The sequence below is a fragment of the Cryptotermes secundus genome, unplaced genomic scaffold, assembly GCF_002891405.2.
Source record: "Cryptotermes secundus unplaced genomic scaffold, Csec_1.0 scaffold250, whole genome shotgun sequence".
NCBI classification, from domain to species: domain Eukaryota; kingdom Metazoa; phylum Arthropoda; class Insecta; order Blattodea; family Kalotermitidae; genus Cryptotermes; species Cryptotermes secundus.
In genome coordinates this window covers 2,773,341-2,787,386 of record NW_019738873.1, presented here as the reverse complement: position 1 = coordinate 2,787,386, position 14,046 = coordinate 2,773,341, and the positions used below count along the sequence as shown (strand labels likewise).

Below are 14,046 nucleotides of genomic sequence, written 5' to 3'. Positions count from 1 at the left end.
TTCGTTTTGCTGTGACATGTGTACTAAGTCATTCAGTCACCTGAGTACTCTGAAGGTACATCAGCGTGTACATAGTGGAGAGCGCCCGTTTTGCTGTGATGTGTGTACCAAGTCATTCAGGCAGCAGGGTAGTCTGAAGATACATCAACGCTTACATAGTGGAGAGCACCGGTTTTGCTGTGACTTGTGTACTAAGTCATTCAGTCACCTGAGTAGTCTGAAGGTACATCAACGCATACATAGTGGAGAGCGCCCATTTTGCTGTGACGTGTGTAATAAGTCATTCAGTGATCGGCGTTGTCTGAGGAAGCATCTGTGCATACATAGTGGGGAGCAAGCGTAGAGCTGTGTGGTGTGTAATAAGTTATTTACTCATCAGAGCCATCTGGAGACACATTAAGTGACACGTAGTGATTGCCGTATTAAATCATGAAGCAGTAGAGGTGCAGTATAGCTTGCTCTTCATGACACAGCTTTCTCTCTGTTGCATGCTGGGTTTTTGTAGAGTGCTACGAGTTATTGCAGGTGCTAACATTTCCAACTGACTAGGGAAATCAATTGCATCCCATGGTACAACAGGTCAGTGCATATCCGGATTGGTTTACTACTGATTGCTGATCCATACAAGCCTCTCTCTTGTTAGGAGTAAACAGATATGACATGATGTTCTCTCTAGTTATGTTGTTTTCTTCAACTGTTGAAGCTAGTAGTGCATAGTTAATGAAACTGACTGGCAACTTCTAAATGATTCTGCAGCATTATTTATCATGACCCCTTGAAGTTTGAAACATGTAGGGGAACCCCTTTTCACAGTAAAAGAATGGCGATACATTAGAATCGATATATATATGTTTCTTTACATTCATAGATGTTTTGTAGATCGCCCCATTTGTGATATCCTGAACTCACGTTTTGGTATTAGTGAGTATTGGTCACATGACCCACAGAGCTAAATGAAGCTTTGTCATCTTGAATTCCTACAGGCTGAAATGCACATAGATTTAAGTTTCAGTTCACTGGAGCGAAATGAAGATGAGAACGATTAAGTTCATGGAGTCTGCTCTTCCAATATATGGTTACAGTGATAAACTGAAGGGTGATAGGTGAAACACTGTATTCTCTTTTGTGGGAAAGTTTGAAGTCAAGCGATTTATGTTACCAAGAATAACTCTCCTCCCTGGACTAATGTGGATAATAGTCTCATAAGACATATAAGACATAAGAGATATCACTGGAGTGTAGTCAGTTTGTCAGTGAGTTAGTTAGATAACTGCTGGGATTCAGTTATGTGAGCTGTTGCTGAGGCCAGGGACAGTTCGGGAACCCAGAGGAAGGGGAGCATCCACCATTCGAAGTCGCTACTGAGCAACGGCTAGTGAAGACACAGCAGGCTGAGAAGACTTATGTGTGTGCTCTAGTGAACTGTAAAGTATGTGAACTAGTGAAACGGTTACAGTCACAGATCTTTAATTACCAATCCAAACCCCATCTATGGTCACTAAAATTGTGACAGTATATTATCGCGATCATCTCATAGAATGTTCGGCAATACGCCAAAATGATGGAATGTTTTTTGTTCTTTGTAATAAAGTACACATTCCTGCAGGGTGTGTAAAATAGTAATGGGAACGTTATGATGATTAGAGGTGGGTGCAGAACATATATGTAGCACAAGAAATAGTAACAACTATCATAGGTATGTACATAATTTAGAACTTCATAAGTGTAAACCATTAGTAATAGAAGGTTGTTTATTCTACACCATATTGCCCATCAACATAAAAGAAATTTATAATTACTCTTAAAAATTGAAGTTGCTATATGTTTAAGCTATCCTCAGGTAACTATCCAGGTTGTCATAATTGCTAACTGTGTTTTCAATACAATTAAGATGATTTATATTACTTCGATGTTTTCCATTTTTGTTTTGGTTTACGTTTCCATGCGCTGCCTTCCTGTTGCTGCCTCGGTGTTTCCTGTAATGTGTAATGATTTGGTGTATTAATGATTTTATTATTAATTAATATTGATAGTTGTTTAATTTACTTACGCGTGCCCTTTGTGTAGTTCGTATGGATGTCGGTGTGGTTTTGTTATCTTTTGTTCTGAAATATACAAAATATTATGTTATAATTCTGCGGGGTAGCGTTTTTTTTTTTTTACACTTTTGTGCCGCCACTGGTATGTCTGCGCTGTCATTGGGTACCGGGTTCACTTTCCCCCGTGCATAACTTTTTATTTTCCCATGCAACCTCGTGTAGTCTTGCATAATGAAGTTCAGAGATAACTACCTTTCAGTGTGTAAACTGCTTCGAAACAAGTTACAATAATTACTAATAACATTTTCATTTTCACACTTCGCTCCCTGCAGTCCAACAAACTGGCGGCAAAATTCTTTCCAGCGTGATCAACGCGAAAATATTAATGGTGAAAGAGTGCACATTGGATTTCCCTACGGTGTGAATTCATTCATGAATGGTCTCTTCTCTGTTCGGCTAATTATAATGCAGACTAGTTCTCACGTGCATAGCTTTACCTTTGGAACGTGCAATTTCTCCTGTTCACAGGTCTTCGTAGAAGCTTATCTCGTTGCCGATCCTTGTTCTGAAGAAGTGTGCATGATTTGGTTGGTGTGACTGGGTTCATCTTACTGCCAACCCTGAATACGTACAGATAATACTTAATTTTAAATTGCGTATATTTGTATCTGGGCTTCACGAAGTGGGTACAGATAGTAAAATACAGTACAACATGTGTGATAATAGAAAATAATTAAGTTATTGCTGAGGTAAGATTATAATAGGTTAGTACCGTAATATTAACGATCGGTAACTATGATTGTGTTTCATTTCATTTATTCAGCTTTCCATAAATCCTTACATGGTTTAACACCAATGGATATGGAAATAGTCAACATGAGTAAACCACATACTGCAACACAGCTGTGTAATGTCATACCAGTTAAATTTAATAATATACAACATGAAACAAAAACCATTATCGATAACAATAAGGAGCTATCAGCTACCACCTGTAACAAATCCGAAACTTTAATTGTTGTCGCAGTTAAAATATTCGTCCAATGAATAAAATTACTTTAAAAATAGGAATTTTTTAACAGGACCTAAATTTTTTAATCTCATGAGCTTGTTCTTTTATATTAGGTGAAAGTTTATTAAAAATTTTAATTCCAAAATAATATGTTCCCTTTTGAAAGACAGTTAAGTTACATGAGGGATAATGGAGGTTATTACTATGTTTTGTGTTGACTGTATGAATCTCAGAATTAGATAAAAATAGATATTTGTTTTTGACCACAAATACCAAAATGGAAAAAATAATAATCAATAATGTTGTCATACGGTTGGAAGTTTTTGGTTCATGACATAGCTTTATTGGTGTCCTGAACTTTGTTCCGTGAGAATATACTGTTATGTAAGCAATATGAATACTGTTTGTGAAATTAGTGTGAGGACTGACAAGATAATTGCAAAATACATGGGATTTCACAAGTTTTATATTAATTTCTTAGAAGAATACATCCTTAAAGTTTGCTGTTTTATTACAAATTATAGTTTACACAGTTCCTTTTGGTGGTTCAAATATAATTAGTGTTTTTTCTAATCTCGAAGTTTCTGATGTAATGCACATGCAACAGTTTATGTCATTCCATGTTTCACATTCAAATCCAACTCATTAAAAAGGTATTGAGGAGCGATGGTCTAGGGTGACTTAGTTGTAGTTCAGTGCAGTGAAGTTTGTAGCGATAGCACGGTCAGTAAATGTAAACATGTAGCTTAGTGACTTACTCAATGTAGAATCTTGTAATCCGGTGTTTTTTGTGATGTTTCAAAGGTAGTAGGTTCGGGTTATACCCAAGAGCTTGGAACATTGGTAACAAATTACCAGGCAGCATAGTGTCCTAGAAGATGGCAAGTTTCATAATGTCTGCTGCCGGAAGCCAGTATCCCACACACCTTTGTTGTCATAAGATACAACTGCATGCACTAATGATTATCAATATTTTCCCTTTCAGGACCTGGGAAATTATTTGAAATTAGAGTTTGATACATTTATCTGACTTCTAAATCCATATCAGTAGGATTGCTGTAACCTACTTCGTTCACAGTGCATGGAGTGTAATGTGTGAGGAAGGAATTCAAAGGTTGCAAAGAATTCTACATAGGAGAGTGCCAAGAGTTTTGCTACAGAGAGCTGAAGAAATATTTCCTTCACTGAGAGAAACCATGGTGAGTGTTTTGTGCTTGTTTGCACAGACAGAACATTTTTATCTTCATCCTTGGATAAACAGGTTCAAAGGAACCAAATATTTTGTGGCAAGATTGTTAATTTTCATAATCCATGTTGTCATTTATCTTATGGATGGTTGTAGGTATTAAAATGGTTTAACATACTGTGTACTAGAATGATAAATTGAAGAAAGGTGGTGTGGGCAAGTTATGTAGCATGAATGTGAGAAATGCATAGAAAGATCCAGATGTTACATCTGAAGGAAGGAGACCACTATGGAGAAACAGCAGGCTTTCACACTGTACGCATCTGTAGTTATTCAGAAACTGTCTTGGGAAGTATTGGTGGTTTATGTGTTGAACCTCATGTACTCCTCTCCCGAAGTTTCCTAGGCATTCCAGGCAGATACTTTTGTGGCAGTTCTTGGCAGTCGGATGGTCAAAAGAGCTGTCATTCACCAAGCACAAACATCACACCCAGTAAGCCTGGCTCAGTGATGATGTAATGGTGCTGAAATGTACATATGATGAGGGCCACCAGTCATTTCAAACTGCAAAGGACTTTTTTTTTCACTTATTGTCAAGCACACCACATCCTGCAAACAAGAATCATGGACAGTAGAACCACACTGGATACCTATATGTGAGAAGTGCATTATAATGTTATTGCTGTGAAGAGAAAAGCCTGGATTGATTTTTAGCTTCGAATGATAAACACAGTTCAATTAATATGATCATTAGGAAGTCTGTAACTTTCAACCTTTAACTTTTGATAGTGCTACCATGAATAGAAAGACAGCAAAGAAACTTGGTACATATAATATGCCTGAGGATGTAGCAGCAATCACATACCCATTGAAACATTTACTGCCGTTGCAATAATAAATCTGCAATGGACAAGTAGGAGATTGAAACACATTTTAAAGAATCGTGGTTGGAGGAAGCGGGCTGGATTTACTTCTCTTAGGGTACAGACACATATGAGAGGTGCTTGTGAACATGATAATGGACTTTGAGTTACATGAAAGGCAGACATCTTGTAGAACAGCTGAGTGACCACCAGGTTGTATAGAAGGGCTGTGTTCCATGGACTTAATAGTTTGTAATTATTTTGGAGTTCCAGAGAAGAAATCTGTAGAAGGTACATGTTGTTAGTTTGATACCATCAAAAAGGAAGGCATATCCTATTTCTAGCCCACTTCCTTATTTTGAAGAAACAAGAAAATATGAGAAGAATTAATCAGCTGCTAAGGTCCTTTGACATGAGAAGTACCCCATAGAGAACTATGCACTGAACAGTTCTTCTGTTGTATGTGTATTTGATGTTGTGGGAACGTTGACTCTTACAGTTAGTGTCCTCTCTTCAGACTGCTGCTCTCCTCACACTAGAAGTTCAAAATAGACAAATGTTTCTCTGTGTGACAAGGAGGAGGTGGTCTGCTGTTCTGCTGGGCCAGGGAGCCTATATATAAACGCTGATCCCTCATCTCATTAAAGAGGAGACTCCATTGTGTAGCAGTGATATGGGGGGAGACAAACACAAAGCAAGGGGAAGTTCTGTGGAAAATTAGTTCACTGCATTTTGAGTGTTTGAGATGATCTGGACCCTCAGGAATGCAGTGTGACTTGATGCTTGATATCTGGAATAGTGGAGTCAAAGAAAATGATGTTGATAGGCAATGGCTTGGTGAACAGGTTATATGCAGGCCACATAGAAAACACCGTGTCCAGCAGTTCTTCTCTTGTTGTATTGTATTCTTTGCTTTGGGAATGTGTTTACTGAGCTTTTGTGTAAATTCCTTGTTTCGTGATCACCTTGCTGTGTGTGTATCACTCCTTGACTCCAGATAGCCAGAAAAGTGGAGGTGGAAGAGACAGCCAATACAATACAGTGTAAATGTACGTGATGTGATATGATGCCCGTAAGTCATAATAGTGCAGCGAGATGAGTTCAAGATGGCAAATAGTGCAGGTGAGACTTCAAGTGGTGGTCCAGATGTTATAAAAAGAGCTGCAGCATTAACTGTAAAAGAATGTGAGAGTTGTGCAAGGCTGAAATTAGAATTGAATATTATTACATCTGAACTCGAATCTGCTATTGAAATCATTGGTATTCTAAAAGGAGAGCTTGGTATTACCGATATAGAGGATAAGAAGGATGATAAGAAAAACTCAACCATAGAACACAACAAAGGTTCTGAACTCGACATACTTCAAGGAGAAAGAAACGGGACTCTGGAGCGAGTGAATCAACATAAAGAGAAGATGGATAAGATAAGGGACTAGAGTGAAATACCCATGTGAATTTACAGTCGTTTGGATGCTCTGACTAACCTCAATGAAATAATGAAATCAACTGTTTTAGTAAATGAAAAGACTTCTAATTCTAGTGAAATACATAATAAGAAGACAAAGAAGAAGCCGTGTATATGTGGTGTTAACCGATGTTTTGGAGGAACGTATTTTTTCTTTTACCCTGAAGATTGAGGCGATACGTTCCTCCGAAACGTTGGTTAACACCACATATACATGGTGCCAAATCCCAGAAGACTGCTTTCTTCATAGTCACCGCCGTGAAAGCCTCAAATCTTACAAGAAGACAAAGATTCAATCTTGATATTAAGAAAAAAACCACTGCTGAAATATATACCAGTGATAGTGAATGGTGAAATAGTAAATAACAACCGTGATAACTTAGTGCAATACCCAGGCTTTGTTCATAATAGTCTAAACAAAATAAATAAATAATTATGATCAGGAAAGTATCTCCATTGTAACAGAAACTAAGTTCCTTGGTTTGATTATTGATGATGTACTTGTATTATCTTGGAAGGAGCATATTGACCTAGTGATCAGCAGATTATCCTCTGCGTGCTATGCATTCCAAAATATAAAACATATTGTATCATTTGCAACGTTAAGGCCAATCTACTTTGCTTGTGTACACTCCATTATGAGTTATGGCATGATATTCTGGGGTGGCTCCTCTCTTGCCAGGAAAGTGTTTATCTTGCAAAAGAAAATTATTATTTTCATAACAAACACTAAACCTAGAGATTCTTGCAGGGATATTTTAAAGAAATTGGAAATTATGGCGTTATATTCACAGTATATACATACTCATTACTTTTTACATAATTAATAATAAACATTTATTTAACTTTAATAATGAGATTCATGAATGTACAACTAGATCCCAAAGTAATTTACATGTACCTAGTGTGAATAGTTCAAAATTTGATAAAGGGTCTATATAACAGGCATTAAAGTGCTCAGTCTTCTTCCACAATCAATGAAGATGTTGGTCAGTGATGAGAAAACCTTTACATTTACATTAAAGAGGTCTTTATGTCATCATTCTTTTGTCTCTATAAACGAATACTTTCAATATAAAGAAGACAGAGGATTGTAATCCAGATATTATCTTGAATTGTTTGTTACGTTGATTTTACACATGATGAATTACCCACTGACTAGTAGCTCAGCATTTAAGGGTATAAATTTTATGGTAGTATGGTAATGTATCAGACCATCTGTTTTAAATAACATACGACTGTATACAATGAAGATGGTCATGAATGGTTTACTGACAGCTCATTTCTTATTATCTTGTAGAGGAATATGTTAATTAATAGTTTTCAAATTTTAAGGTTCTTGCTATGAGATGACTGATTGTATATACTGAATTCTTATTATGTATTCTAATTTTTAAATCCTGGTGAAATGTATTATATTTGGACTGTTAAATTATGTATTTGTAATTATGTGATGGAGATAATTGCATCAAACTTTTATATTATTAATAGGTCTTATATATTAATTTATGATTGTGACAGCGATAATCGTATATCTGCATAAATTTGATCATTTTTCAATATTTTATGTACAAATTATGTATTGTGCTGTATTGCATGTTGATGGGTCCATTGTTTTTATGTATGTGTTTATGTATTTTGACATGTTTTATATCCTATGGCATGCATGATCTGTGGAGTTTAAAATAAAGTGAAACTGAAAGACAAGCACCTCATTGATGGCCAATCTTAGGGAACAACTCAGTTATTAGGAGTTCAAACTCCTCAGTTTCTGTATGCTACAGCTGTCTTTTAACAATGGTTCTGACCAGAGAGTTGTCCTCTTCCGGACTGTAGAGAAAACTTTGCCTCCAATAGTTCATCTGTTGTAAGCCTACTTTCCTTGTGTGTCTGTGTGTATATCGTTCCTATCATTGGTAGGCGTCAGCTCTGTTGCTAGGTTAAAGCAACATCGGTAAACACATTCCTGTCACAGTGAACTCATCTGCAAGAATAGTATAGTTATTGGATGTGTTGTTTTTTATGTGGTTCATGTCACATCAGTGAAAAACGGGTGAAAATATCTTCCCAGAATTTCTTGTGTGGGATGTGAATGTGTAGCCATGATAGGTACAGCATTGTTTGTTTTCCAGAACCTTGCAGATTCAGTGGAAGCACGAAGTCTCTGTAGTGAGATACATGCAGCATCTTCTCATGATGCAAGTCAGGTCAACAGTGTAAAAGCTGAGGAAGTGTCAGATGCAGAAGAAGAGAAGTATCCTGTGCCAATAACATTTCAAAGAATAAAGGCTGAACCTGAGGTGAGCTGTGTCTCTGTGTCCATGTTAAGTGATTTTCAGAAATAAAGTATCCCCCGTTTTAAGAACACTTCATTTACCATGACCCGAGCAAAGTAAGGCAGGCGGCAAGTGTGTCTGGAAAGATGGAAATAATAGAAGGGTTTTGAGGAGGACAATATTATGGCATATTGATGTGTTGCTAGGCTATGATCTCAAAATAAGCAACTATTCAACAGCCATTACAAAGTAACAGCTCTGCAAACAAGTATGTTTCCACAGCAGCAGTTTCAGTGCAACCAAGGAACAGTGTTTCCCATGTGTTCCATGCTGAGATGTTATAAACAGGGTCAGTTAACTGTTGGAGTTAACCCTACTAGGAGGCGGGTTTGAGTACCTCCACCATATGTTATGTAAGGACTATAAGTGCAAATGTTCAGTTGGAAAAAGAAAATACTGGTCATGTCCGCAATTTTCCCATGTCGAATTCTTCATTAGTCACTTGTTTCGGTCCCTACGCCTTTTCTTCTTCGTTCTCAGACCGGCATTACTTCGGCGTCTTCTACAGGTACCTCTCGTAATTCTGCCGCCTCAGGTTTCCTGTTCGCTGAGGTCGGCTCTTCTTCTGAATGTGCCTCCATTTCTTGGCAGGCCATCGTCTCTCCGACTGGTAACACTATGGGGACCTCTTCTTGTGCCATCCTTGCTCTGATCGCTTCAATTTTATGTTGGAATGTCTCGTCCAACTCTGACGGCATAGATCGCATTTCCGCCTTGATTTCTTCCTTGTCTGCAACCGCCTTTTCTTAGTTGGCGTCTAATTTGGCCATTAAATCTTGTTTGTCTTTTCTTCTATTGGCCTCCGTCTTTTCTTGGTAGGGTTTCATGTTGGCGTCCATTCTTGCCAGCATTTCTTCTTTGTCGGTTTTTCTATCGGCCGACGCCTTTTCTTGGTAGGTGTGTAGTTTTGTCAGCATGATGTCTGTTTGTTTTTGGTTTAGGTCTAATCTTGCCAGGAAGTCTTCTCTGTCTTTTTTCCTACTTTCCTCCATCTCTTCCTTCTCTTTCCTCCTCTCTTCCTCCCTATCGACTTTCAGTCTGGCCGCCATTTGCTCCTGGGCGAACAACAGACGTTCCATCATCTTTTCCATGTCCATGTTGTAGCAGTAAAATACTCGATGCACAACAATCTGTTTGTGGCGTGTTCAAGTTCGTAAAACAATTCTGACACCAAATTGTCACGTGTCTTGAGTTCGAATCTCGTTGATCACGTGTGTAAGTCCAAATCCCACTTCTGACACCAGTTGTCACGATGTCACAATATCTTCCCAGAATTTCTTGTGTGGGATGTGAATGTGTAGCCGTGATAGGTACAGCATTGTTTGTTTTACAGAACCTTGCAGATTCAGTGGAAGCACGAAGTCTCTGTAGTGAGATACATCCGGCTTCTTCTCATGATGCAAGTCAGGTCAACAGTGTAAAAGCTGAGGAAGTGTCAGATGCAGAAGAAGAGAAGTGTCCTGTGCCAATAACATTTCAAAGAATAAAGGCTGAACCTGAGGTGAGCTGTGTCTCTGTGTCCATGTTAAGTGATTTTCAGAAATGAGGTATCCCCCATTTTAAGTACACTTCATTTACCATGACCCGAACAAAGTAAGGAAGGTGGTAAGTTTGTCTGGAAAGATGGAAATAATAGAAGGGATTTGAGGAGGACAATATTATGGCATATTGATGTGTTGCTGGGCTACGATCGCAAAATAAGCAACTATTCAACAGTCATTGCTAAGTAACAGCTCTGCAAACAAGTATGTTTCCACAGCAGCAGTTTCAGTGCAACCGAGGAACAGTGTTTCCCATGCGTTCCATGCTGAGATGTTATAAACAGGGTCAGTTAACTGTTGGAGTTAACCCTACGTGGAGGCGGGTTTGAGTACCTCCACCATATGTTATGTAAGGACTATAAGTGCAAATGTTCAGTTGGAAAAAGAAAATACTGGTCATGTTTCTCAAGGGACTTGTGCCAGGATGAACTGATTGGTGGTAAACCACCAGTCTTTAAATTGGCTCTAATTCTGACCCTTACTCTGACTGTGTTGGAGTTAGAGAGTGATTTAGAGGACTGTTGTGGTTCACTCATTGTTTGCTGTTGCTGTTAGACACTGGTAGCTGAGTACAAGGAGGGTTCAGGATCCCAGAGGAAAAGGTATGTCTGCTTTTGGAATCTGCTACCAAGCAGTGGCTAGTGAAGAAGTGACTCTGGACACTAGTGTGTAAGTCATAGTGAACTGTAAAATGTAGACATGTGCTGTACCAAAGAGTCCAATCCAGCCACCAATCTGAAACCCGTCTCTAGGTACACTCCATAAAAGTGTGACAATATGCATGATAATGAAGCTGCTTTATTTTGTTGGATCGGCTCATCATCATCATCAGTAATCTGTCAAGACGACAGGTCCACAGTCTCTTTCAAAACAATTCCTCCACTTAATGCGATCTAGAGCTTTCTCCTTCAAATGACAGTATCCTCTTCTGTCCCCAAGGTCATCCAGCATCTTCTTACGTCTTCTTCCTCGTCTTCTTGTCACTTCTATCCGCCCATCTATCTTTCCTTCGATAGCTTCTTTTAGAAGGCAGTTTCTGCGTAAAACATGACCAATTGGATCGGCTATGTGAGAATAATTGTATTTTAAAAGCATATGTTTTATTTCCCAATAAATATCCTAAACAGGTACAACTGTTTTTATTTTAATGCTTATTTGTGACTAAACATATGGTAAAGAATGGTGAGGGTCTTCTCTGGAACTCACACTTTGAACAGTTTTCATAGGGTGAATTGCCTTTGTGAAATGGGGGAGACCTGTTTTTCTTTCATATCTCATGTGTTGGTCTCTGCACAGGAAATAACTCTGCTGTGGTCCCTGGATTTTGAAGAGTATTTTCTGAAATGTGAGCATGATTGCTGTCTGTTGAATGTTGCTTGCGGTGTACCACTTCTGTTTTCTCTTAAGGAAATCTAATATACTTGAAATTCAATACAGCAAAACCTACCTTAAACAGACCCTTTATTAAACGGAATTTGTCTTAAACAGAAATATTTTCAGGTCCTGTGACTTTGGGGCTGAAGAATATGTTGCATATTAAAGGGAAATGGATATCATAATAAGCCTTTATAAGGAGAATTTCCAGGCTTCCGGAGTGCATTGTTTGGAAGAATTTTAGGCATCCTATACATCCTACAGAATTTTGTTTTCTCTAACTCCTTCAGTTCAATTTTTAACATTGCTACACTACCTGCACTGAAATTCAACTGAAGTATTTGCCCCTGTAATGGCGCAGGGGTTATGTACAAGTAGATATGTTTTTTTTTGGGTAAATTTGGAATAAGTATATCTAGACCTTTAGATTAAGAAACAGAAATGATGAAACATACCAGGAAGCTTGGGTTTGCAAAAGAAGTGTAACAGGCTATAGCTTAGTAATCAGAATGCTAGCACAACTGCATAATAACGCTGACATTGAGGAAGAAGCTATATGAAGTCGGTCATAAACACTATGTCAGGAGGAAAACACTGAGTCGGAGAAGGCGGTAGACCCAAAAGAGTCAACCCCTTCTCGATAAACAGCCATTGAGAGGGCCACACTGACCCGAATTCACGTCAGAATGGGCGAGCTAATACACCCCGGAACCCAACGAATCAACAAAAAGAGGGTACATAAACCCTAGTGGAATCAATCAAAAAACCTTTTGACTTTTGACTTTTTAATATTATGAAGTGACATAGAGTTCAGCCGGAGGCTGTCGCCGAGAGAGCGATGGCAATGAGTGGGCGTTGGTTGGTGATGGTGAGCATCTATTTCTTCAGCTCAAGTAAGTGAACCAACTTCATATAGCCGTGAACAATAAGTGTGATAATTTTAAAGTGCAACCCCAAAGAGAGAAAGTGCAAACTTGATGGACTAGGTTCTCTAAGAGATACAGAGGCGCAGAATACCCGACAGCGGGGTGACCGGAGATAGAACTAATGTGGTGCTACAGGGTCATCATCAAATGTAATACGAACCGACGAATATCTGCAACGTGTGTATATAGTATGTATATAGCGACATAATGAAATAGATAGGATAGGCATGAGCTGTGATATTAATTCAACCTAGCATTTCTTTAAGTGTTACCCCCTTCCCTGACGACTCCAGCCCCTCCCGAAGCTTCGGCGAATTGCGAGTTAAGCCAGGACTTGTGACATAATCAATGATACGTTTACTAAAGTTTTCTTGACATAACAAGATGGTGGCAGCATACTAAACCGGGTGACAGAGCGGGATACCCCCACGCCCCCTGTCACCACGGCGTAACAGTGGAAACAGCGGTGAGATAACCAACCCACCCCTATCATAAGGACGTAAGGGCATAACAGTGGTGTAGCAGCGGCGTAACAATGGTGGCAGTGGTGGGATACCTCCACGCCCCTGCCACCACGGCATAAAAGCCTCTTCCATGAATTTAACTCAGTAAGGGCTCTGGGCCTGCATTTTTACTTTAGTCTAGCAGTTGTCTTCATTGCTACAAAGACAGGAGTTGTGCTTGATCTTAACAGCAGAGTAAAAGTGATTCATGCGAGTGAGTGAGATAAATTGTCTGTTAAGCAAATCATGAAGATGTTTAACATCAGAAAAACTCAAGTGTATGAGATTCCAAAGAAGAAGACGGACATTTTGAAGGGGTGGGGAAATTGTACTAATGGAAAAATGGAAAGAGAACTGCAAATGAAGACATTAATGAAATAGTGTGGGAGTGGTTTGTCAGTGTCAGGGCTAGAAATCACCACGTGTCGGCTCCTATTGTACAGGAATATGCTAAAAATGATGCTCTAAAACTGGGGAAGGCTGAATTCAAAGCGTGTAACAGATGGTTGGAGAGTTTTCACAAGACGTCAGGTAGTATTTATGAACTTTGTGGTGAATCAGGTGATGTAAATAGTGAGACCATTGAGGAGTGGGTAGCTAAATTGCCATCCATAATGAACGGATTTGAACCTGAAAACATGGCAAATGGTGATGGAACTGGACTGTTCTTCCGCGAGCCACCGAATAAATCACCGTGTCTGAAAGGTGAATAATGTTCGGAAGGAAAACTGTGCAAAAAAGTCTCACTGTTTTTCTGTGAGGTTTTAAGTCGGGTGAAATGGAGAAACCCTTAGTGATTGG

The 14,046-nt window shown here is 38.8% G+C and overlaps 3 protein-coding genes and 1 long non-coding RNA gene across 7 annotated transcripts in view; 3 read left to right on the top strand and 1 right to left on the bottom strand.

Annotated features, from left to right (window-relative positions):
• The window catches only part of LOC111871118 (zinc finger protein 271-like), a 19,535-nt gene extending 15,456 nt beyond the window's left edge, over positions 1 to 4,079 (top strand). Inside the window, exon 6 of one of the 2 annotated variants that reach the window (XM_033754116.1) lies at positions 4,037 to 4,079. In XM_033754116.1, the coding sequence (XP_033610007.1) occupies positions 4,037 to 4,068 (32 nt within the window). In that variant the 3' untranslated portion in view covers positions 4,069 to 4,079. Of the gene's footprint in view, positions 1 to 2,567; positions 2,618 to 4,036 lie in introns of those variants that run through there. The other variant, XM_033754115.1, reaches the window with a different exon arrangement.
• The window catches only part of LOC111871121 (farnesol dehydrogenase), a 54,170-nt gene continuing 40,130 nt past the window's right edge, over positions 7 to 14,046 (top strand). Inside the window, exon 1 of the mRNA XM_023863971.1 lies at positions 7 to 223. The gene's annotated coding sequence lies outside the window, so the exon portion shown is untranslated. The remainder of the gene's footprint in view (positions 224 to 14,046) is intronic.
• On the bottom strand, positions 510 to 2,132 carry LOC111871124. The gene is made up of 2 exons (XR_002843984.1): positions 2,051 to 2,132; positions 510 to 1,976 (listed from the first exon to the last, which is right to left on the bottom strand). It is a non-coding gene; the product is annotated as an uncharacterized LOC111871124 (long non-coding RNA).
• The window catches only part of LOC111871120 (gastrula zinc finger protein XlCGF7.1-like), a 16,482-nt gene continuing 6,562 nt past the window's right edge, over positions 4,127 to 14,046 (top strand). The window contains exons 1-3 of one of the 3 annotated variants that reach the window (XM_033754117.1): positions 4,127 to 4,250; positions 8,698 to 8,865; positions 10,235 to 10,402. In XM_033754117.1, coding sequence (XP_033610008.1) covers positions 4,143 to 4,250; positions 8,698 to 8,865; positions 10,235 to 10,402 — 444 coding nt within the window. In that variant the 5' untranslated portion in view covers positions 4,127 to 4,142. The remainder of the gene's footprint in view (positions 4,251 to 8,697; positions 8,866 to 10,234; positions 10,403 to 14,046) is intronic. The other 2 variants (XM_023863962.2, XM_023863961.2) reach the window with 2 other exon arrangements.